This window comes from Crotalus tigris, unplaced genomic scaffold (genome assembly GCF_016545835.1).
Source record: "Crotalus tigris isolate CLP2741 ecotype Arizona unplaced genomic scaffold, ASM1654583v1 scf7180000023816.343384, whole genome shotgun sequence".
NCBI classification, from domain to species: Eukaryota; Metazoa; Chordata; class Lepidosauria; order Squamata; family Viperidae; genus Crotalus; species Crotalus tigris.
In genome coordinates this window covers 36,334-62,147 of record NW_024100205.1, presented here as the reverse complement: position 1 = coordinate 62,147, position 25,814 = coordinate 36,334, and the positions used below count along the sequence as shown (strand labels likewise).

General features: G+C 42.9%; 1 protein-coding gene across 4 annotated transcripts in view; it reads right to left on the bottom strand.

The window, feature by feature from the left end:
* ZNF277 (zinc finger protein 277) overlaps window positions 1-25,814 on the bottom strand; it is a 65,694-nt gene that overhangs the window by 15,578 nt on the left and 24,302 nt on the right. For 3 of the 4 annotated variants that reach the window (XM_039321716.1, XM_039321718.1, XM_039321720.1), the window contains one exon: window positions 25,185-25,317. In XM_039321716.1, coding sequence (XP_039177650.1) covers window positions 25,185-25,317 — 133 coding nt within the window. Of the gene's footprint in view, window positions 1-68; window positions 5,879-25,184; window positions 25,318-25,814 lie in introns of those variants that run through there. The other variant, XM_039321719.1, reaches the window with a different exon arrangement.

Genomic DNA, 25,814 nt, shown 5'->3' with positions numbered 1-25,814 from the left:
TAATTTGTTTTTTCTTGGGCCTAGCAGTATTTTATCTAACCCCGTATCTTGTCTGTTAATACCCCATTCTTGCTTATCCTTCATGTATCTTGCTTGTATCTGGAGATAAGACCACCATTCCAGGTCTATTCCTTGTTGTCTTAACTCTTGTTTTTGTTTTAGGTAACCTTCTTTTGTCAAGATGTCTTTATATAACATAGCCTTGTCTTTCCTATACAGATTGGGATATATGACTGCCTCTAATGAGGATAACCAAGCCGGGATCTTTGTATAATGTTGACGTTTGACTATATTCCAGCTTTTTATTAGTTCTTGCCAAACCTTATGTCTTAAAAAATACTGGTGGTTTCTGCTCTGCCCCGTCTATATATGAGCATGCCAACCCTGCTGGAGGTCGTAACCCTCTAAATGTAAATATCTTTTTATTTTCTAAGGTTATCCAGTCTCTAATCCACGTCAGGGCCGCTGCTTGGTAGTATAGCTCCCAATCTGGGAACCTAAACCTCCCCTCTCTTCGGCATCCTGTAATGCCTTTAATTTTATTCTTGCCTTCTTTCTTGACCACACAAATTCTAAAGTTAATTTATTCAACTCCTTGAACAATTTCTTGTCTAATTGAATTGGGATGTTCTGAAACAGGAATATCATTTCAGGTAGGATGTTCATCTTCACTGCTGCAATTCTCCCGAGATATGAGAGATGTAAATTTTTCCAACAGTCTAAATCTTCTTTTATATTCTTTACCAATTTGCCATAGTTATCTTAATTGATGAGCAGTGTGCTGAAATAACTATTCCTAGATATTTTAATTTGGAAACTACTTGTATACCTAATTTTCCCTCAAGATTTCCTTTCTGTATATTAGTCATGTTTTTTGTAATAATCTTTGTTTTATTTCTATTTATTTTCAAACCTGCCAGATCTCCATACTCTTCCAATATTTCGAATAACTTCTGCCCTGATTGTTCTGGGTGTTCTAATATAAATACTAAGTTGTCTGCATAAGCTTGAAGTTTGTATGTTTCTTTCTTAATCCTAAATCCTTTAATCTGCTCTTCTTACCTTACTACTCTAGCACGTTTCTAATGTATATATAAATAACAATGGTGAGAGAGGACATACTTGTCTTATGCCTTTCTGTATATTGAATTTATCAGTGGCCTCTCCATTTATTATGATCTGGGCCTTTTGTTCAGAATATATTGCGGTTATCACGTTTAAAAATTTTTCTCCAACATCCATTGATTTTAATTGTTGGATCATAAATAGCCAATTGACATTGTCAAAAGCCTTCTGTGCATCAAGGAACAGAAGTGCCACTTGACGATCACTATGCGACTCATAAAATTCAAGAATGTCTAAGATTGTTCTTATGTTCCGCTTAGTCTGCCTGTTTGGTAAAAACCCATTTTGATCAGAATGTATAAAATCAATAAGATAATTTTTAAATCTCTCCGCCATTATTGAGGCAAAAATTTTATAATCAGAATTCAATAATGATATAGGTCTATAATTTTGTATCCGTGTTTTTTCCGCTTCTTCTTTTGATATCAATATTATGTTTGCCTCTGTCCAGGACTTAGGTAATCTAGCTTCGGTTAATACAGTGTTGCAAAATTCTAGCAAGTATTGACTAAGTACACTTTGTTGCTCTTTATATAGTTCCGCTGGTATTCCATTTGGGCTAGTCGCCTTATTGATCTTTTGTTTACTTATAGCCCTGGTTATTTCAGCCATTCTTATTTCCTCATTTAACATAGATTTTATTTCCTCCGGTATCTTTGGTATATCTGCCTTCTCTAAGTATTCTATTATTCTTTCTACTTTCCCCCCCTCATTTCTCTTATATAATTTTTCATAGTATCTTTGAGCAATTCCCCTTTTTATAGTCTCCTCCCCCTGAATCTCTTCTTTCTCATCTTCCAAATTACTGATCCATAGCTTCTCTTTCTGTCTTAATTTATATGCCAGCCATCTTCCCAGTTTGTTCGTGTGCTCAAAGTTATTTTGCTTAGCTGCCTGTAATTTTTGTGCTAACTTTTCCGAATCCTCTATACAAAGTTTATGTTTAATTAGATCCATTTTGTTTTTCAATCCTTTGTTTTCAGGATCTCTCTGAAATTGTATTTCGGCCTGTTTGTATTCTTCCTCAAGCCTCATCCTATATCGTTTTTACTCTTTGTTTCTCTTAGCCGTTTTTACTCTTTGTTTCTCTTAGCCATGTACGAGATTGCTACATCCCTCACATATGCTTTAGCCGTATCCCAGATGTTCTGCAAGGATGTATCCCCATTGTCATTCGCTTGAAAGAAAAAGTGCATTTCTTTCTCCATACTTTCCTTAAATTCTTTTTCTTTGAGAATCGCTCTTTGGAGAGTCCATCTTGGCCTGCTTCTTTGTCCTTTCAAGCGAAAACTTATTGGGTTATGGTCTGCCCAGAGACTAGGTTCTATATCAATTTCTTGGATTTCAGAGTCTAATTCTTTTGAAAACCACAGGTTGTCTATCCTTGTCCATGATCTGTGTCTATTAGAAAAGTATGTGTATTCCCTCTTATCATAATTCCTTTCCCTCCAAACATCATGTAAGCTAAGATCTGCACACATCTCAAAAAAGGTTTTGGGAAGTGGGTTTTTTTTGGTTTCCTTTCCTTGCCTCCGTGCTTTTATAGTCTTTTGTTTTATCTGCGATCGCATTGAAATCTCCAATTATACAAAAACCATCTCCCTCTATATCACTCATCTTATTATGAAGATTGTTGAAAAGGGATACTTGAGCTCTGTTTGGGGCATATATTACAACAATTATTGTTTTTTTATTCAGTTTAGCCTCAATTATCAAAGCCCTTCCCTCTTTGTCTTTATAAATTTGTTTCAAAGTTATCTTCTGCTTAACATACAGAACTTCTCTTTTTTTCTCTCGTCTAGTGAAACATATAGCCTACCTAATTTAGGTTGTTCTAATAGATATTCTTTATCATTTTTTATGTGAACCTCCTATAACGCAATAATGTCTGCATTTAATTTAATAAGCTTACTAAAAACTTTCCTACGCTTTACTGGTGCGTTCAACCCTCTAATATTTGTTGACCAAATCCTATACTCCTCACCCAGTATCCTGTTTTTGTTGTGTCTTTGTGCTTCTAGTAATTTTTATTTCCTTCGCCTCCTCTGAACGTCTCCCCTGTTGTTCTAGCCTATCTTGTCCTCTTCCCCCTCTCATTTCCTCTATGCTTTGTTCTGTCCCTCTTTTCTCCAACATTCATTCAATATCTCTTCTTTTTTCAACCATAGCTCTTTCTTCCGCGAGATCTCTCAAGTCTTCCTCTGAGGCACAGTATTGCCTGTAGAAGTCTTCTGCTTTCTCCACTGTATCCAATCTAAACCTGTTCTCCTGCCAAGTCACAATAAGCCCCTCTGGTGTTAGCCATCTGAAATTTACATTGCTTTGATGTAACCTGGAGGTCAGAAAGAGGTAGTTCTTTCGGAGGTCTCTCATCCTTTTAGGTATTTGTTTTAACACAATAATTTGTTTCCCTCTGTATTCTAACTGTTTGTCACATGTCCTATATAATATTTCATCTCTAATTTTCTTTTCTATAAACTTCACATGGACCTCTCCTTCACATGTTGTCTCCCATAGTTTGTCTGCACCCTGTATGTCTCATCCATTCCAACAATAATCTCTTCTTTGTCAATCTCAAGACCTCCTGTCAACAAATCCGCCATCTTGTCTGGGAGATCTTCTCCTCTTTCCTCTACAACATTTTGGAATCTAAGATATTGGGTCGCCTTCTCCGCTTCCAGTAACGTCACAGCTGTCATTAACTCTTTATTAGCCACAGTTAAGTTTTTATCCATCTCTTCCACCTTCTTTTCTTCATTATCCAATCTTTGCTCTACTGCCAGCAACTTCTGCTCATTTTGTGTGATTTGCTGCTGAACCACTTCAAATCTTCCGTCCATTGCCTGAATCTTCTCTCTCATTTCTCCAGTAACATTCCTAACCACTTCTAGTTCCGTTTTGATTTCCTCATGGTTCTTCATCATGACTTCCTGCATTGCCTGCATCATTGCCTGTAATTCTTTAAGTGGGTTGGAACATTCTCTTTGAAGCATGTCATCTAACGATCTTTGGCTCATGGGACTTGAACCTTGTGTTGCATTTTTCTCCCCCCCACCAATCTTAGCTAAGTTTGGATTGCTTGCCATTTTAAATAAACTTTCCCACAACTTACTCTTCTTCCAAAATATCCACTTTCCACTTCCCTCTTTTTGTTCTTCCACTTTCTCCCCCTTTACCTTGTTCCCCTCTCAGGTGTTTAAACAATAATATCGCTGGTATATTCCGTCTATGTAAATCTATCAGCATAATACTAATACAAATACAAGTTCTAAAAATTCAATCTCTGATGTTAACTTTAAACTTTCCCAGCATTTCCTTTTTTCTTTGTATAACCAATAAACCCTTCAATTTCTCTTTAATACCCTTTCTCTTATCTTCTTTCTTCTGTCTCACACCATTCCGTTCTATACGTCCATGTAATCACCTGCTATCTCCTCAACAACACTTTCCAAAGTTGTCAGTCTCTATATCGTTCCAATTCCTCCTGTCATGCAATCTCTATTCCTTTCCAGGGAGAAGGGAAAAAAAGACACCTTTCCGCCAGCCAATCCACTTAGCAGTCAAAGGCAAAAGCCAAAGGCCATAAGACTCTCAGACAAGGTTCTTAGCTTAATTAAAGGTTGATTCCTGTCCTTTTATGTGACTTTAAAATGCTACGTCTTTAATCAGTGCAGCCTGGCTCCTCCACATCAGGCTCTTCCAGGAGCTCTTCCTGCCACTTTCACTCGCCACCTCCGCTCCTCTCCTTCAGCTTCTCTTTTTCCAGGCTTCCCCTTTCCGCTTTCTTTTTTGAGGCATCTACCAAATCCGCTCACAAAGCTTTGGGAAAAAGTCAATCTAGTCAAATCCGATTTACCGTCATTCCACTATTTCCTCGCTTACTCCGTCCAGCTGTCAGCTTCAGCGGCCATTTTTGGCCGTCTTCTTCCCGATCTGCTCGGTTCTGGGTTTATCTATTCCCGTCACCAGTCGCCACCGACAGCAGAGCAGATCGCCCACACCTTGTCGCCCCGAGGCTTCTTTCGGCTCGGATGAGCCCCACGGACCTAGGACGAGCGTTTGGTGATGCCAGAGAGACCATTTGCACTGCCGCCCGCTCTGACAACTGGCTCCATTATATTTTTATAATGGGAAATTCGGATGGGGGAACTGACAGTTGAAGAACAGAGCAGCCTGGAATCTGGTTCCTGTTGGCATCCTGGCATTGTCAAGGCTGTTTGCCCCGAGTATGGAATTTCACCAGCCCAAACACCTCAGAGTTTCTCATAACATCACAGTGGCGCTGGATTGGGTACGCTACAGCCCACGAGAGGAGGGCCAGGGGAAACCAGGGTTTTAGTTCTGTATTTCTGCGTGGGAATTTCAGATTCTGCTTGACTCTACTGCAACCAGTATTCCTTAGTAAAAAGGAATCAAGAGGTCAAGAGTTTTATTTCCTTAAGGGATCAAACTGGGGCAGGTCTTTTTTTTTTTTTTAGTTTTATTCATTTATAACATAAAATGTGAAAATACAAAAGCAAATAGTAGGGGGCAACAGTAAAAAAAGGAAAACAAAAAAGGTGTGAAGAAAGGAGGCAGAAGAAACAAAAGTCCAGAAGCGGTTTCCAAGTAGAAACAAAAGTACTTATGTTCTTTTCTTTTATCAGCACAATCAATTTGGCCATCTCTGCTAATTCCATCAGCTTTTGTAATCATTCATCCATGGTAGAAATCATGGCATCCTTCCACTTTTGTGCATAGGGAAATCTTGCTGCTGTCACCATATATAAAATCAGAGTTTCAAATTTTTTTTCCAGTTCTCTTTCCATTAGGCCCAGAAGGAAAGTTTCTGGTTTAATCTTTATGTTCACTTTAAGAATTTTCTCCATTAATATATGAATCCTACTCCAATATATCTTTGCCTTATCACATGTCTAACATAAATGATAAAAAGTCCCTTCTTTACATTTACATTTCCAATATTCATTTGAAATACCTTTATATATTCTAGATAACTTATCTGGTGTTAAATACCAGCAATACATCATTTTGTAGAAATTTTCTTTTAGGTTATAATTTAATGTCAGTTTTAAGCCTTTTATCCATATATTCTCCCATTGTTCTAACATCACATTATACCCAAAATTCCTTGTCCACTGGCTCATACAGTGTTTTACATGTTCATTTTCCAAATTCAATTTTAATAACATTTTATAGACCTTGGCAAATATATGATCATCACTACCACATAGTAGGATTTCCAATTCATTTTTAGCAAACTCAAAACCATGGGCTTTTTTGTCTATTTTAAATCTTTCCTTCATTTGTTGATAAGTAAACCAGTGACAAGCGTGATCTTCTAATTCTGATTCTTCCCTAGACTTGAGGATAGAGTCTCCAGAATTGAAAGATACTAGGGTTTCGTAAAAAACCTTGTTTTATATTTATTCCAAACTTTTAATATGGCACATCTAATAAAGTGATTATTAAAATTAATATTTACTTTAATTTTATTCTGAAGGTTCACCCACTCTTTTAACCAAATCAAACAGCATGCATCAAAATACTATTTCAAATCTGGTAAACCCAGACCCCCTCTTTCCTTGGCATCTTGCAATCACTTATATTTGATTCTTGGTTTCTTTCCTTGCCATGAATTTAGAGATATCCCTCTGCCATTGTTTAAATGGAATGTCCGTTGCAAGTACTGGTATTGTCTTTGGTAAAACATTCATTTTAATTACTGAAATTCTGCCCAATAATGTAGTTTGTTCCATCTTTGTAAATCCTTTTATATATCATTCCAAAGAAGTACATAATTATTTTGAAAGAATTTTGTGGTTGTATTTATCAGCATAACCCCCAAATATCTCACCTTTTTCTCAAACTTGAAACCAGATCTTTTAGTCAATATATCACCTTCCTGGGAGGACATATTCTTGATCAACATTATTGTTTTCTGTTTATTTATTTTAAAACCTGCTAGAACTCATTTAATTCCCTCAACATATATTCTATCTTATTTTTGGGGTCCTGTAGGAATACAATCAAGTCATCAGCAAATGCCCACAATTTGTAAACTTCTTTCTTGATATTTATACCCATTATTTTCTCATCTTGCCTAATGTCTCTATTCAAAATTTCTAACACCAAAATAAACAACAAAGGAGACAAGGGCCAGCTACAGGGCTTGCCATTCGGCGGTGGGGGGGAAAGGAGAGTATGACCCACCACCGCCGTTCCAAGCAGCCAGCCAGCCGAGCAGAAAGCAACGGGCGTCCACCCAAATCGCCCCCCCGACGTCCTACCTCCCTGCCGGCTGCCGTAGGAACCGCAAGAAACGGCGACGGGCGCTTCGCCAGCCAGCTGAGCAGCGGGGACTGGCTGGCGACCGACCAAACTGAATGCCGACCTACCTCCTTACCGGCCACCATAGGACTGGCGCCGAGTGCTCCACCAGCCAGCAGGGGAGCGGGAACTGGCTGGCGACCGCCCGAATTGAACACCGACGCTCTGACTCTCTGCTGGCCATCGTAGGATGCACAGACCCCAGCGCTGGGCACTTTGCTAGCCAGCTGCTCAGCGCGACCCAGCAATTTGGCAGAGAGAGAGAGCAGGAAGAGCTCTCCATTGAGGGCTGCACAGAAAAGTCATACTCACCAGTGCCGGAGGAGCCAGGACGCGAGGCAGCGGCAGGCGGACATGCTTTGGCCGGTCAGGCGATGGACCAAGGGGGCGGGGTTTTGTGGGAGGAGGGATTGGGTCACAAGGGAGGCTTTATAAGGGCAATTAGGCGGATGGTGGTTTGTGGGTGGAGGGTGGGGTTTTGGGCATGGTCTTATTATAAAGAGCACTGGGAGCAAGCCACTCCCAGTGCTGACTTTGTTAGGCATTGAATAAACTACCTAACTTGCACTATGTTCCTGGTTCCTGGTTTCTTCGTTCGGGGCGACAAAGGACCTAGATTGACAATACCCTTTTGAATGTCACATGGATTGGTTAAATCACCATTAATAACAATTTTTGCTTGCTGTGATGTGTAAATAGCTTTAACTCCTTGAATAAATCCCTCTCCATTTCTTCCAGAACTTTAACTGTAAAATCCAATTTAAATTGTCAAAGGCCTTCTCTGCATCTAGGAATATTAAAGCTGTCTGTTTCTCATAGTAGTATTGTAAGTATTCAGTGATATTCAGAACAGACCTCACATTATCCCTTAACTGTCTTTTTGGGAGAAAGCCAGATTGGTCTTCATGAATATACCTGTAAAATCTTCTTTAGACTTTCTGCCAAAATTGCAGCAAAGTTTATAGTCATTGTTCAGTAATGAGATTTGTCTATAATTCTTTGTCTTTGTAGGATCTTGACCCTCCTTCGGTAATAACTCAATATTGGCTTCCTTTCACATTTGGGGTATCCTCCCCTCCTAAACTATATCATTCATTATATCCTTCAGTACTGTAGAAGTTCTTCCTTGAAACACTTGTCGTATTGACTTGTAAGGCCATCTGGTCCTGGAGCTTTACCTGTTTCATTTTTTAACAGCTTCTGATATTTCGAAGACTTATTGGTCATTCCCGTTGCCTCTGAGAGTGTGATAACTTAGGTAACCTTTGTCTTAAAAGATATTAATCTATTTTAGACCTATATAACTTCTGTTTTTTTATACAAGTTAGAATAAAAATTATGGAAAGTTTTTTAACAAGTTCATTATCAGTTATTACTTTATCCCCTTCACAAATTTTCTCAATCAATCGGTTTTCCTTTTCCTTAATTTATATGCCAACCATCTCCCTGGTTTTGTTTACAAATTCAAAATGTTTTTGTTTCACATACTTCATTTTTGTTTCTATTTCTTGATCTGTTAACATAGACAGTTGTTGCTGTAACAATTTAATTTGATGGGAAATTTTTACATCTGTAGGTGTCTTTTGTAACTCAATTTCTTTTTGTCTAATCTCATCTAATATATTTGGCATCTTTTCCAGGGATTTCTTCTTTAAACAATTATACTGCATGAAATAACCCCTCATAACAGCCTTACTTGCATCTCATATAGATGTTAAAGGTATTTCTCTACCTAAATTATCAAAATACTCATTTAATTTTTTTACAGTCTTTCACAATCACCTCCTTTTGCAAAATAATGTCATTTAATCTCCATCTATAATTCAATCTTTTTCCTCTAAGTACTGAAAGCACTAGGTTATGATCAGAGAAGATTTAGGTAAAAATCAACTTTTAAAATTTTATTTGCAAGATTTTTAGAAAGTCAAATCATGTCAATCCTTGAAAAGGATTTATGTCTTTCTGAAAAAAAGGTATATTCTCTAGCACAGGGCTTTTCAACCAGTGGTACGGGTACCACTTGGGGTACATTGGCCCCTGGCAGGTGGTACGCAACCATCCTAGAAAAGTGGTAGTGGGGGAGGGGAATGAGCGCCAGGATCATTGCTGCTTTCCAGCTGATTGGCCCTTCTTCGGGGCTGTCAGGGCTCAGTGGAAGTGTCAGGATCAGCGACAGGCTCCAGCTGGAAAGCAGCACTGATCCTGACGCTTCTGCTGAGCCCGGAAGCAGCGCCAATCAGCTGGAATGTTGCAGCATCTCCAGAGTCTTGTGATTTACATTTAGATGCTTGGCAATTGATTGGTATTTATGACAGTCAGTGTCCTAGGGTCATGTGAAGTGACCAAAACCTGCTGCAAGCACCCAGCAGACAGGGGGAATAAAAACCAAACACCCACCACCCCACCTCCATTGCCAATGCTCACAACAATGAAAACCTTGGACAGGAGGAAGAGCGCCGCTGGGCAGGCAGGCAGGCAGGTGTCTTGCTCGGCTGTGGCTTGGGGGCACATTTTCAGTGCCATTGTAACTTCAAACAGTCACTAAATGAACTGTTATAAGTCGAGGACTACCTGTGCTTTATCACTTTTTTCCTTTTTGGGGGGGGGTCATCAAGTTTTTGACACCTTGCTAGGCAACTGATGGTACTCGGATATTGCCAAACCCTAAAAGTGGTACAATGGGTGAAAAGGTTGAAAAGCCGTGCTCTAGCAGAACCATTTTTATATCTCCATAAGTTTATTAGTACTAAGTTATCCATCATGTCAAAGAAAATTTCGGTAGTTTATCCTGAGAGGGTTTATCCCTTTAGATCAGTGGTTCTCAACCTTCCTAATGCCGCGACCCTTTAATACAGTTCCTCATGTTGTGGTGACCCTCAACCATAAAATTATTTTCATTGCTACTTCATAACTGTAATTTTGCTACTGTTATGAATCGTAATGTAAATATCTGATATGCAGGGTGTATTTTCATTGTTACAAATTGAACATAATTAAAGCATAGTAATTAATCACAAAAACAATATAGCAATGCTCGCTGGAGAAGCTTACTCTTTCTTACTCAAAAATGTTGGGAGGGAGGGAAGGGGAAGGAAGGAAGGAAGATTGAAGGGGAAAGGAAGGAGATGGAGAAGGAAGGAGATTGAAGGGGAAAAGAAGGAAGACTGAAGGGGAAAGGAAGGAAGGAAGACTGAAGGAGGAAGGAAGGAAGGAAGGAAGGAAGGAAGGAAGGAAGGAAGGAAGGAAGGAAGGAAGGAAGGAGAGATTGAAGGGGAAGGGAAGGAAATGGATGGATGGATGGAAGCATTGATCTTTGGAGAGTCATGTTTTTCCAGATGGTGATGAACTGCAACTTCCAGCATTCCCCACTCTTGCCCTTTCCCAGCCGCACCCCCGGGATCTGCCCGCCCCTCCAGCCTCCAGAGCGCAATTGCAGCGGCGGGGTCGCGGCAGCCCCTTTCCACGCCGCGCAGCCCTTCATCACCACGACCCTTCCCCAACTCGCACGCGAGGGGTGTGGCTGGAGCGCCAGGTCCCACTCGGAAGGCGCTGTTCTCCCCTCCTGGCCCGGTCAGTTGGCCTCCAACGCACATACAAGCAACGTCACCACCTGGCCACTTCTGAGGCCCGGAGCCCGGTGAGCCGGGAAAGAGTCGCTCCTGCCCGCCAGTCCCAGGGCGGCGCTGAGCGCCAGAGGGGCCTCTGATGGTGAGGGAGGCGGGCTGGGCGGTGCAGGGGAGGCTCCGGTACGGCAGGCGGCCAGGGGCGTAGTGTAGCCGGGCAACCAGGAGGCATGGGGACTGGCTCGGCACTGCAGCTCAGCTCAGCCAGCAGCAGCGCGTTGCCAGAGCAGGGTGGGAAGGAGGCAGTGGAGGCAAGTCATGAAAGCAGCGTCCACACGTTTAGGGTGCAAATGCCTTGGATGGTTTGGCTCCCCCACTGCTTTATTTACTGATCTGTCACAAGCTTGTGCAAACAAGCCCCGAGGAGTTCTGAACAAGCGGTTGTTAAAAAAAAAAGCTTTGATCAACGAGACATAAAGGGGAACTCGCTCACGGCTTTTTTCCCTTTCTTGGCGACTGGGAAGGCAGCAGCCAGAGATGCCACTGCACAAAGGGAGGTAGAGAGAGGGGCGAGGGGAAAAACCTCACTCAACTTTTGCCCTTATCAGATTCTGGTCAACACCCACCCACTTCACCTCCTGCTACAGATCAACGCTATCCCTCGGGAGTATTTCGCCAGGCTTATTTTTTTTTACCTTGGACCTGCGCTTCTCCCAGACGGAAGCCAGGCAAGAGGACCTGAAAAACGCCGAGCAGGAGGTTCATAGCCATGGCGACGCGGCAGTAGCTGCTCTGCGATGGGTAGTGCAGCCCCGCCATGCTGCTGAGGCAGCTGCATTACTGTCTGCCCGAGCTGGCTGGCGGAGCTAGCCATGAGCAGAAATTCTCACTAGTGTCTCAGTTCCTAAGACCATTGGAAATGTGTTTTCCGATGGTCTTAGGCGCCCCCTGTGAAAGCATCGTTTGACCCCCAAAAAGGTCGCGACCCACAGGTTGAAAAACGCTGCTTTAGATGATAATCTATCTAAAGCTGGTAAAGTCACTCCGTTCCAATCCCCCAACATGAACCAATTTACATATGAAAATGCTATTAACTAGTCCATAAGATATTTGAAGAATTTGCATTTATCATCATTAGGCCTATATAGGCCTACTACTATTGATTTTATTCCATTAAGCTCAATTTCCACTACTACAAATCTACCATACTCATCTACTAAAAGTAGGTTAGGTTTAAGTTGGGGTTTTATATATAGAACATCTCGATTGGTTTTCTTTAAGCCAGCAGATATAAATTCCTCCCCTAGTCGTTTATTTATTAAATATTTCTTATCTTGTTTCTTGAAGGCAAATTATATCAACATTAAGTTTACTCAGATAATGAAATAATTTTTCATGTTTGGATGGGACATTTGCCCTATTAATATTCCAGGTGATAGCTTTAATCTTCATCTTTGCACAAAGTAGCAGATTCCTGAACCACTATCGCCATACTATCCCCTTGGCATTGTTCTGCGGCCGATTTCTTGTCTCCATCCAGATCCTCACCTGACTCTAAAATTAGTTTATGTCTAATCAGAAAATCCTTGGTTTTTTTCTATAGTGCTCAATCTGAATCTTTGCTCCTGATAAATAAATGTCACTCCTTCAAGTTTGTCCCAACGAAAGGGGATCTTTCTCTTCTTTAAGATATCAGTAAGAAAAGCATAGGTTTTCCTTTTTTTCAAAATTCTCAACGGGATTTCCTTCAGCACAATAATATCCACATTTTCCATTCTCAGTTTCGATTTAAAATGGCAATCCAAAACAAGATTTCTTGTTGTTCTTCTTACAAAGTGAACTAACACATCCCTTGGTAGTCTTTTCATAGTAGAAAATCTGGAGTTTACTCTAAACACGTTATCTATCTCTAGATTCATAATTTTTTCTTCCCAATTGGTCAGCTGAGTCAGGGCTTTAACCATCCTTAATCTAATGTCTTCTTCTGGCTGTTCAGGAATAGCTCAAAATCTTAATTGGAACTGTTTTATCTGACATTCCAAAATTGCATTTTGGTCCAAATCAGCTTCCAGCAAATTATTTACTTTCTCCATCTCATGTTCCAAAAGATCAGATCTCATTTCCACTTTCTTAATCTCTCCAGTCAAGTGTTGTATTTCACCATGTAGCTCTTTCGCTAAAGCATCAAATTTAGCCTTGATACTTCTTCCCATGTTCTGAATTAACTCCTGTGTCTTGGATGTATATTCATCCAAAAATGATTTTAAGAGGTCTAGATCTCCTGATAACCTCTCAGTCTTCTCCACTCTTTCTGGTTGCCATGTTTAATATGTAGATAAATCTTTAAAATTTGAAGTTAAACACTTTAAAGTTATAAATTATAACTTTAAATTATTATAAGTCCAATAATTTGCAAAACTAGTAAAAAATGTAATAGTTAACCATATCATAATCCTTTGGCTCCCTCTTGTGGTCAACTAGACCAATCAAAAGCCGTTAAGTTTGGTGTTGTTTCACTCTCCCCTTATAGCAAATTCAAAGCCTTGTTTAAACAATCCTTTGTTTTAAAGGCAAAAAAAGGAAAGAAAAGAACAGAGAAATCCACAAAATCAATCAGACATATAGAATCCTACAAAAATTTATATCCGTAAGTTTCAAAAATAGTTTCCACAATCATTTCCAGCTCCTTTAATTTGGCTCGGAAAAGCTGACTCCTCCCTCCATGCCATTTTTAAAATTACAGAACTTCAGAAATGACAATAGTTCCACAAAAACGAAACAACAAGCTGCAACTAGAGGAAGTCTCCCTTGACAAGAAAGGTAAATATATTAAGAAATAAGTGTCTAAGAACCAGAGGCATCCCTTAATGTCTGAATAAATGGCTGGTTCGTCCACAGCTAACTTGCATGGTTGCCCCGTTCCAGCCAGGACTCACCCGATTACTTTTTCATCAAGAAGCCTAAAGCTGTGGAGAAGGGGTGTTGTCTTACCTGAACGCCTTTTCTCAGCACGGAGATGGAGAATCCACCAATGGGTTTAGACTGTATTCCTGCCCAATCAGATTAAGTCAGCCAAAGTTGCCACACCCGTCCTGGACCATAGAGATCCTAGTCTTGACGTGAGCGAAGCCACTGACTGACAGCAAGACGTTGTGGCTCACAAACTAACTAACCCTAGGCCTAGATGACCTATGAGGGTGGGTGTGGATTCTCCATCTCTGTGCTGAGAAAAGGCATTCAGGTAAGACAACGCCCCTTCTCCAGCACTGGAGATGGAGAATCCACCAATGGGACATACCAAAGTCTACTGTCCCTGAGGGTGGGGAGTAGACTGGTCCAGTGTGGCACTTTGATGTACAACCTGTTGAAGAACCCTCCTACCAAAGGAGGTCTCTGCGGAGGAAAACCTATTGATCTTATAGTGCCGAATGAAAGGGGATGGCGAGGCCCATGTGGCCGCCCTGCAGACTTCCTCAATGGGAGCTTGAGTGGCCCATGCCGCAGAAGTAGCTGCACTTCGTGTGGAGTGTGCTGTAACCCGTCTTGGAACTGGCAGTGACTCGGCCTGATACGCCCCGGCGATGCATGCCCTAATCCACCTACCAAAGGTGGAAGAGGAAACCTTCCGACCCCTAGAGGAAGAGTGGAAAGATATAAAGAGGGCTTCTGATTTGCGGAATTCCGCTGTCCGTGAAATATAGTACTGAAGAGCTCTACGGACATCCAAGGTATGTTATTGTCGTTCCAGGGCATGCGATGGGTCTGGGCAAAAATCCGGCAGCACTATCTCCTGTGACCTATGAAATAAGAAATTGACCTTCGGGATGAAGGTAGGGTCAAGTCGAAGGACCACTCGATCCTTGTGGAAAACACACAGTCATCCCGGATTGAGAGCACCGCCAATTCAGAGATATGTCGTGCCGACGTGATTGCCACCAAGAATGCCACCTTGTGGGACAGGTAGCGGACGTCGCTTGTCTTTAGGGGCTCAAAGGGTGACTTGGTAAGTGCCCGCAGGACTGTGGTAACTCCTACGAAGGGTACCTGTGCACAGTGGGCGGTCTGGTGTTAGCGGCCCCTTTAAGAAATGAGCGGAGTAAAGGGTGATGACCCAACGACTCCACCAAGTTACAAGTGAGGACCATGGAAAGAGCGGCGATCTGCTTGCATAATGTGTTTGGGGCCAAGCCCCTCTCCAGACCGTCTAACAGGTAGTCCAAGATATTGGGAATCGTAAGTTTCTCTATGGACAAGTATCGGTCGGAGCACCATGATTGAAAGTTCTTCCACATGGCCTCGTATATCCGATTCATGGAAGGGCGGCGGGAGGCCTGAATTACTGTGATGACTCCTTGCGAGCAAAGCTCCCTTGCTAAGATTGAGCGCTCAAGTGCCAGACGGCTAACTGCAGCCATTGGGGTTCTGGACGGAGAATAACCCCTTGGCTGAGAGAGACCCGTTCCGGAGGGATCCGTCCAGGGTCCGTGAGGGAGAGGCTCATCAGATCGGCAAACCAAGGTCTCCTTGCCCAATACGGGGCCACAAGGAGTAGCTCCGCTCGTTCTTGAAGTTTGCTTACTATCGCCGGGAGGAGTGGTGGTGGGGGGAAAGGCGTAAAGCAGACCCTGCAGCCACGGGCTCCAAAGAGCATCCATCTGTTCCGCCCCAGCTGCTGGGAACCGGGAGAAGAAGCGAGTCAACTGGGCATTGGACGGGGACGCAAAGAGGTCTACAAGTGGGAGGCCGAATTGGTAACAAATTTCTTTGAAGATCCTCGGATGGAGACGCCATTCCGAGTGATCTACCGTTGTCCTGCTCAGAAGGTCGGCCTGAGTGTTTGCTTCCCCTGAAATATGATCGGCCTTGATGGAGGGCAGATTTTGTTCTGCCCAGGATCCCAGTAAGAGGGACTCGGTCAATAGAGTCCGCGAGTGGATGCCCCCCTGGCGATTTACGTGAGCCTTGGCTGCCACATTGTCCGTGAGGACCAGTATGTGCTGCCGTGCCACTAGGTTGAGGAAGTGACGGAGGGCTAGATGGATGGCTCGTAGTTTGAGCCAGTTTATGTTGTGTCAGAGATCCGATGTAGACCAATGGCCCTGTGCCCACTTAGACCGAAGGTGTGCTCCCCAGACAAACAGGCTGGCGTCGGTCATGAGTACTAATCTGTCTGGCTCTTTGAAGCATGACCCTCTGAGCATGGCTGGAGATAGCCACCACGTGAGGGAACGCAACACCTGTTGTGGGAGTCTTACCCTTTGTTGGGATGCATTGAGATTCTGCCTCTGGAAGGGAAGCATGAACCACTGCAGTTCCCGGGAGTGGAGTCTGGACCACGGTACAATTGCTATGGCCGAAATCATCTTCCCTAACAATTGGGAGAGGCTGGCCAACATTACTGACCGACCCCTGCGTATTTGGAGGACTGACTCCCTTATGCTGTCCCGGCGTTCTTGGGATAGGTAAACTCAGCAGTCCACCATGTCTATGATGGCCCCGAGGCGTAACAGCCTTGTTGTAGGAACCAGGTGACTTTTGGGAAAGTTTACCGAGAATCCGTGGTCCTGGAGCAGCTTTACCCCCAGTTTGAGGTCCGACATGGCGGATTGGGTGGACGATGACTGGATTAATATGTCGTCCAGATAGCATTGAACTCTGACTGGTATCATCCTTAAATGAGCTGCCAGAACAGCCAGGATCTTGGTAAACACCCTGGGAGCCGATGATAGGCCAAATGGGAGCGCCCTGTACTGGAAGTGGCGTTCCTTGTGTGCGAACCGTAGAAACTGGCGGTGGGCCCAGAGAGATGGGGATATGAAGATATGCCTCTGTGAGGTCGATAGATGTCAGTAGGTCCACCTTTCTTACACTTCCCAAGATGGAACGGAGCGTTTGCATCTTGAATTTGCGGTATGCAAGATGAAAATTCAAGCCTTTGAGATCTAGAATGGCTCTCCACCCCCGATGCCTTGGGAACGAGGAAGAGGATGGAGTAAAATCCCTGACCTCTCTGGTCCAGTGGTACCGGTTCTATGGCCCATATATGTAATAAATGTTGGACTGCTTTGTTCATCAGCCTTTTTTTTGTTCGGTTCCGGGGGTATGGACACGAGAGGAACTGATTTGGGGGGTTGGAGATAAACTCCAGAGAAAGACCGTGACGAATGGTGCTGAGCACCCATGCATCTGTGGTGGTGGCCTCCCACTGGTGTGCAAACAGGGGGAGTCTGCCCCCAATGGGAGGCACTGGTGGGGAGTCTACCTGGAACGACGGAATGGCCTTTTGTTCCCTCTAAAGGGCCGCTTGCCCTGTGCCTGTTGCCTGGATCTAGGAGCTTGTCTATCAGCCTGCCTCTCCTACCTATCTTGTCGGGCCTGAAAGGGTTGTAAGGGCGGGGTGTAACTGTATCTGGTTCCTGCGCAAAAGGACTGTCTCCTTGGATAGTAACTGGAGCGTTTGTCCGGCCTTTTAAGGAGATGGTTAAGGACCTTGTGTTTGTCCTTGTTTTCCATTAAATAGGGATTCAGCGCTTCCCCAAACAGCTTGCCTCCCTGGTACGGGGCAGCTGCCAGCTTCCATTTGGACTTGGCATCTGCTTGCCAGTGCTTCAACCAAAGCATACGCCGACCAGTGATACTGAACGCCATATCTCTGGCCGAAAACCTGACGCATCTGAAGCATACTCCGTGGTCGCCACCATTTTACTAAGGTCCTGGTGGGTGCGGATATCCTCCGCTGGAACCCGGGCTTGGAGTTGTCAGAGCCATCTGAGTGTGGCTCTGTTGAAAAATGAGGCAGAGGTTATGTTCCTGATCACCCACGCTGCCGTTTGGTGCGTTCTGTGGTAAGTGGACTCGCATTTGCGGTCCTCGGCCTTAAGGGCCTCTGAAAAATCCCCGGAGATGGCGGTGGCCGATATTAGGGGCCCTAAGGGCTCGTCTACCATCGGTACCTCCAGCGCCTCCTCCAGCTCTTTGGCCACGTTGTACAGCCTTTTGTCGATGTTACCTGGGAGGGGAAGCGAAGCCGGAGAGGTCCATTGTTTCTGTATTGCATTCAAGAATAAGGTGGGCGGTGGATGTAGTAGGGTAACAAAGAATGAGGGGTTGAATAGCCCGCTAAAAGATGGCACCTCTGGAGGAATGTCTTCCTCTTCAGACATTTGGACCTCCTGCTCTTTGGTGGCTTGGTCGAGGTAAGAATCCTCGGAAACTGATGAACCCGATGGGGAAGAGGGATTATAATAGGTCTCCGTCCCCGGTTGTTGAACGGGACTGGACATAGACGTCCCTGGTCCCTGGAGCCTGAGCTCTGGCTTCAAGGGCTTGGTCTACTGCTTGTGCAATCAGTAGAGCTAGTCGGTCCTCCGAAGAGAAAGGGGCCGGCCCACTAGGGTGAAGCCCTGCTGCCATGGGAGTGAATGTGGACTTGGGTGCCCCTTGAGGCACCCGTGCCGAAGATGATTGGGAAAAGGAAGGAATCTTGCCTGCCCCACCCTGAGCAGGAAAATGCAAGGATTTTTAGAGGGGAGGTTGGAGCCCCCAGGGGTAAGTCAAAGGTTAACCCTCCGGTCTGAGGTGTTTCCAACCTGGCCCTTTTTTTGCACCTTGGAGAACTCCTTTTCCAAGGCTTGGTGTCTCCTGCTGGCCAGTTTATCTGTTTTCTTTGAGGCCTTTTTTGTAGATCTGATGCTGGAAGCAGCTGCCTTTTCAACGCCTTCCGGACCAGGGGACCCTGATGAGGATGGCAAGGCTCCCTTTGAGGAAATATTAGATTCCTCCATTCTCTGATAGCTCAGGAACACGATAGGGGACCCCTGGTATCTGGAGAGTATTCACACTGGGAAAGGACAGACGTACTACAGGGGACGCCTGGAACCCAGGTACCGACTCTGTGTGGATAAGGACAGGCGCATGAGCCAAACTTTGGCCAGAAGACATCCTCCTTAGCCATTTCAAAGACGGACTAAATTATGATCTATATGACGCTTGCCTGCCCCGAGGGGACCCACACCAACTTGAGGAATGGTACATCTTGGCAGAGGAAGCAGAGATCGACATATTGAAGAGACACCGCCGAGGAAAACAATGGAGCCACCCCCCGCCTGAGCTGACACACGAAACGGTGAAATCATCGGCTACAGCCAAGAAGCAAATGGGGTGTTTCAAGTGCAGAAGAGAAGGGCATCGAGCTGTAGAATGCCGCTCCAAAGCCCCCCAGCACAACCCAGACAGATCCCCAACCAACAAATCCGGAAAGTCTTCAGCTAAGCCAAAAGAAACTGCCATGAGAATAATGGAAATTACGGAACCCCCCACTTCTACTCACCAAGGGGAAAAAATTCCAGCCTACTCCACAGGGCCGGTGGATGCCTCAGATGACAGCTCGGAGGGCGAACCCCTGGTAAGTGGACACATCGCACCCATCCTCAAGACAGTGACTATATTAATCCCCCCCATGCCCGAAGCTGTGAAGGTGAAAGCCTTAATAGACTCTGGCTGCACCCGCTGCCTCATTAGCCCAACACTAGTGGGGAATCTGGGCATCCCATCCAGGAGACTGGAACAACCAATCTCATTTGGCCAGTTAGATGGATCCATAGCAGGGGGGGTGCCAGCTACTCTAGCCACTCTACCAATACACCTCTCCCTGGGCAAACATGAAGAGGACATAACATTTGTGGTGACCCCAGGCATGGAATGCCCAATGATTCTAGGGATGGAATGGTTGAAAAAAGGGAACCCCTGGGTAAATTGGAGGACGACAGAAATCAAATTCCCGAAGGGGGATCCTGTGGACTTAAAACCCCAAGGGAGGCTACCAGAATCAAGAATAGAAAAAGCATCCATAGGAGAGGAAAAAAGATTAACAGAAATACCAGAGGAATATAGAGACCTTGCTGAAGTTTTCAGTGAGGAGAGGGCGAATGAGCTCCCCCCCCCACTGACCCACAGACTGTACCATTGAATTCAAGCCTGGGGCAAAACTCCCGAAGCCCAGATTATACTCCATGAGCCCAAAGGAGAAGGAGGAAATGGAAAGATGTATTAAAAAAAAACCTAGAGAGAGGTTTCATTGAGCCAGCCAAGCCTAAAGTGGCTGCCCCGGTCCTTTTTAGAGAGAAGAAGGATGGCTCTTTACGTTTATGCGTGGATTATAGGGCCCTGAATACAATCAGTGAAAGCAACCTATACCCTCTGCCCCTCATGAAAGACATGCTGTCACACCTATCGAAAGAGAAAATTTTTTCTAAACTAGACCTAAGGGAAGCTTACTATCGCGTGAGAATTAAGGAAGGGGACGAATGGAAGACTGCATTTAACTGCCCCATGGGGTGCTATCAATTCAAAGTCTTGCCATTTGGATTACAAGGGGGCCCTGCAGTCTTTATGCAATTAATCAATGACGTTCTAAGGGAGCACCTGTTTAAGGGGGTCCTTGTTTACTTGGACGACATTCTTATCTTCACCGAAACAAAAGAAGAACACGTCAACTTGTCAGAGCGGTTTTAAAGAAGCTGCGAGCCGCCCACCTATATGCCAAACTCTCAAAATGCGAATTCCACCAGGAAAGGATAGACTACCTAAGTTATCGCATATCCCCACAGGGCATTGAAATGGACCCAGAGAAGGTCAAAGCAGTATTAGATTGGGCACCACCCCGCACAAGAAAGCAACTACAAAGTTTCCTGGGCTTTGCAAACTTTTACCGCCAATTCATCCCCTCATTTGCCCAGATAGCCTTGCCCCTCACTAACTTACTAAAAACGAAGGGAGCATCCTCAGTAAAACCTAGCCAGCCACTAACATGGACAATGGAGTGCCAAGCAGCGTTTGAGAGACTAAAGGGACTTTTTTCTGCCGAACCAGTACTAAGGCACCCAGACATGGACAAGCCCTTCGTAATACAGGCAGATGCAAGTGATGTGGCAGTGGGGGCTGTGCTATTACAAGAAAACAATGAAGGTGTATTGCAACCCTGTGCATATACATCCAAGAAACTCACGGAAACAGAACAGCGCTGGCCCGTATGGGAGAAGGAGGCTTATGGGATACGTTGGGCATTACTCATGTGGCGACAGTTCCTGGAAGGCAACAAAATCCCCTTCCAGGTGTGGACTGATCACAAAAATTTGGAAGCCCTGAAAACGTCCAGGAAACTCAATCCCAAACAAGCCCGCTGGTCCAGCATTTTCACCAGTTCCAATTTAAGCTCAAACATTTACCAGGAAGAAAGAATCGCATGCCTCAATATAACAGCGCACGAACCACAGACTCTAGACCAATAATGGCAGAGTCACAACTGGCAGCACCAGTAACCACAAGAACCCAAGCCAAATTAAAACCACAACTGGACAGCCAAACTGGAATTGAATTCAGAAAAAGTTTGGAAACAGATGAATGGTTCCAGAAAAACAAAAATGTGTGCACAATGAGAGACGGGTTGCCTTGGGTAGGGGAAAAGTTATATATACCAACAACTCAAAGAGTAACTTTCATGCACCTTTGCCATGACACAAAATCAGCAGGGCATTTTGGATTTGTAAAAACTTTACATTTAATTAAACGGCAATTTTGGTGGCCATCCATGAAAAAGGACATAGAAAGTTATATTGCCAGCTGCCCAACTTGTGCATCTTGTGCAGAGGTTGCAAGGGAAATCACCAGGGCTATTACAACCAGTGGCAAATCCCTCAGCCCCCTGGAGGGAAATAGCCATGGATTTTATAGTGGAATTGCCAGAAAGCAATGGGAATACTGTTATCTGGACAGTCACGGACTTGTTTTCCAAACAGGTGCACTTTATCCCTTGCCAAAAGATTCCCACTGCAAAGGCCTTAGCAAAACTTCTCATCCAGCACATTTACAGATTGCACGGGGCACCCCAACGCATCATCTCTGATAGGGGAGTGCAATTTACGTCAGCATTTTGGAAGGAATTTTTATTCCTCTTAGGGACCACTCAGGGACTGACATCTAGCCATCACCCTCAGACAGATGGACAAACGGAACGTTGTCATTCAGTACTTGAGCAATATTTGAGATGTTTTTTAAATTTCCAACAGAGTGATTGGACGGACTTACTTCCTTTTGCAGAAGTTGCCTACAATAATGCAGTCCACTCCAGCACAGGCTACACTCCTTTTCAAATAGCCAACGGTCAAAGTTTCAACCCTATGCCAGAGTTAACCCCAAACGAACCAACGATCCCTTCACTGAAAGAATGGATGGAAAAACTACAAAACACCTGGCCAATAGTTAGAAAAGCACTAGATGAAGCTAGGCAGGCATACAAAGCACAAGCCGATAAAAAAAAGGGTTGAGCCTACACCATTCATTATAGGAGAAATGGTGTACTTATCTACAAAATACCTAAAGTCCCTACAGCCCTGTAAAAAACTTGGACCAAAATATATAGGACCTTTTCCAATTAAAAGAATCATAAATCCAGTAACAGTAGAATTAGAATTACCCAAAAATCTCAGGCAAATACACCCAATTTTTCATTGCAGCTTGCTGAAAAGAGAGCATCAGTCACCTCTACGGCCAAAAATCCCCCCCCCACCTCCAATCACGGTGGAGGGCGAACAACACTTCGAAATAAAGGAGATCCTTGACTCTAGGAGATATCATGGAGCAACTCAGTACCTAGTTGCCTGGAAACACCTCCCTCCCTCACAAAACGAGTGGGTCCATAAACGTCATGTCAGAGCCCCGAAGCTATTGAAGAAGTTTCACACAGAGTATCCTAACAAGCCTGACTAACTTTTATACCTGTTTTGTTTCTTCCAGGTGGATCTCTCTTATTTTTGAGGGGGCCGGATGTCAGAATCCAATTATATTTCATCTTTAGTTATCAAATATAGAAAACCCCAATTCTGCCTTCTCTGGATTCTGCCATAAGAGGGAGAGAAGGGGGAGAACAAAGGGGCTTTATGGCCCTCACTTCCTTCAGTATACTTCTAAGGAACTGAATGTGTGTATTGCAACTTCAAAGAGTTTGAAGGTGGTTAGCACCAAAAGGCCTCATCATAACAAAGGAGGCTATTTACCTTTCATGTAGTTTATCTGAAGTCTCCATCCAGACGGAAGAAAGGAGAAAAGGGGGTGGGATTGTGATGCCTGAAACTGTCACTGGAAGAGGGGGGTGATTGGGTGGGACTACTGGGGAACCCCTTAAAACCTCGAATGGGAGAGCTTGAACCCCAAGTCCTGTCTAGCACGCCTGCAACCACTTTTTCTTAATAAAGGATTCCTGTTGGAAGAATTATTCCAAGAGTTCTGTCTTCTTAAAATGCAAAGTGGGGTGGGTCCTTACAGAGACTGTACCTGCCTAGAGCCAAATCTGCATGTCTATCCTGGGCAAGATCAAGTCAAGACTGGGATCTCTATGGTCCAGGATGGGCGTGGCAGCTTTAGCTGACTTGATCTGATTGGGCAGGAATACAATCTAAACCCAGTGGTGGATTCTCCATTTCCAGTGCTGGAGAATTTGCAGGAGCTCTAGTGAGATCCTGCTGCCCTTCTTCTGGCAGAAGTCAAAAAGTGGGGCAGGTCTGACATGTTCTTCTCTTCTAAAGGGCTTGTGGTGTAATGATATCAAAATGTTTCAGAAATTTAATTAATTCTTGGTTTTTTCCAGCTCTAAGATAATTTTGCAATTTTGGGTTGTTTAATGGCTTATCTTTTTGTTCTGTTAGAAGGATGCAAAGATCAATTGTATCAGACAGATAGTCCTGGCAGATGGCCCAATATAGAAAACACCAAAGGGCAATAGGTTTTCCTTCTCACTGAAGTCATAAAAGCGAAAAGAGGATGATGCTACCTCACTCTCTATATACATGCTCACAGATGGTAATTCTTATTGCATGCTTGCTTCTTTCTCTTGGCATACTGAGACTACACAGAGGCTATTTTGTAAACTGCCCTGCAGGGAATTTTAACCAAAGACAGTTCAACCTAACTGATACACATACAGACACACATGTATCAATACTTAAGAATGAACAAGGTACATAATCTGGTGGTATAGATTAACTTTCCTGACTTTCAGTTTTATCACTGGGAATTTTTACTTTGATTTCTGTAGGTATTGCAAGTGATCCAGCAAAAAAATGAATACATAGCTACTATGTGATCTTTGGACATTGTGACAGGAGCTTGGCCTTTTATTGCCAATTTAAAACATGTGATTTAATGCAGGAGGAATACATATTGCCTAAAATTATAAAATGGCAAAGTATTTATATTCAAACAAATTACCTCTTCATTTTATGAATCCAGAAATGTCAACAGGATCTAAACCTCACAAATTACTAGGACTGAAACATAGTACATGTTTTGTACACCTACTATATTTATTCTAAACAACTTAAAATATTGCTAGGTGAATATTAATTATTTGCAAGAGTTCTCAAATGAAGAATTGTAATACATTGTATTAACTAATAAAGATTTGGAACCTGAGAGTATTTATATAAGTATATATCAACTACCTACGGATGCCAAGCAATTAGTCAAGCATCCATTAATTCAAAAAGGTGGGACGATTTCTTGACATTAATTCTAAGGTAAAGGTTAACAACAAGGAAAAAGTACTTTAATTCTGAATAACAGAAACAAAAAGACATAATCGTGTGTAAAATTCTCAATTCCCAACAGTTATGGTATGTTACAGATAACACAGAATCATTTCTTATACCTTATTTTTACTATGCTTATAGTTATTATTTTAAAATTGATAAACTTAGTTTTTTTAAAATCTAAAAATTATAATCTGATATGATTTTATAGCATTATAATTGAGTTCTGAGTTCCATAGTCATTTCACAGTAGCTTTTATAATTTATGTCATTACTACAGTTTTGTAGCAATTGCCTTAAAAGCATAGGCTGTTCTTAAATATAGCTGTTAATCCTACAATTGATTTTGTAACCCTACAATTGATTCTGTAGCCCCAAATTAACAGCCAATAATAGCCACTTTTAGTTAGTCAAAAACTGAAACAAAGTCATTTGATTGATTGAATCCAGTTAAATGATTACTGGTCTGTGCATGAAGAACATTAATAGTTGGTATTTTATTGATGATCTAAAATATAACTTGGTATGAATTCAACATAATTAAAAGGAAATATCAGTTAAATATATATGTATACATACAACTTACCAAATAATTAATAATATAAAATCTATCATATTCTTGGTTTTTAGCATTGATTTTACGATGTTGCTTCTTCCTCATGTGGTCCTTGAGTTTGTTCTTATCCTCGAATGTTTTTTCACAGTATAAACATTGGAAACTAAGAGTTAGCAAAAGAAAAATGAAATTATTATAATACTATCAATTAGCAAAATTACTTGTGATGTTAATCAAAGTGGTTCATTTTTAAATATGTAAGACACTCTTTACCAGCATCAGAAAGCTATTTAAGAAAACTTTTATTAATAAATCATTCAAGCAACCTCTGCAGCATCTAAAATCAACTCTGTTCAATTGATAAACTGGAGAGGCAGTTTAATGTAATGGTTAAGGTATTAGCCTATAAACCAGGAAACTGAATTCTAATTCCACCTTAGGTATGAAAAACCAGCTGGGTGACTTTGAGCCAATCAGTCTCTCTCTCTCTTAGCCCAACTCACTTATAAGGGAAAAACAGAAGGAAAGAGTATTGATATGTTTGTGCCATGAGCTGCATATGAAAAAAAGACGGGATAAAAAAAATCTAAAAATAAAAATTAGAGTGCCTGGAATCTAGGCTCAAATATGACTTATATTATAACCAACCCACAAAAATAG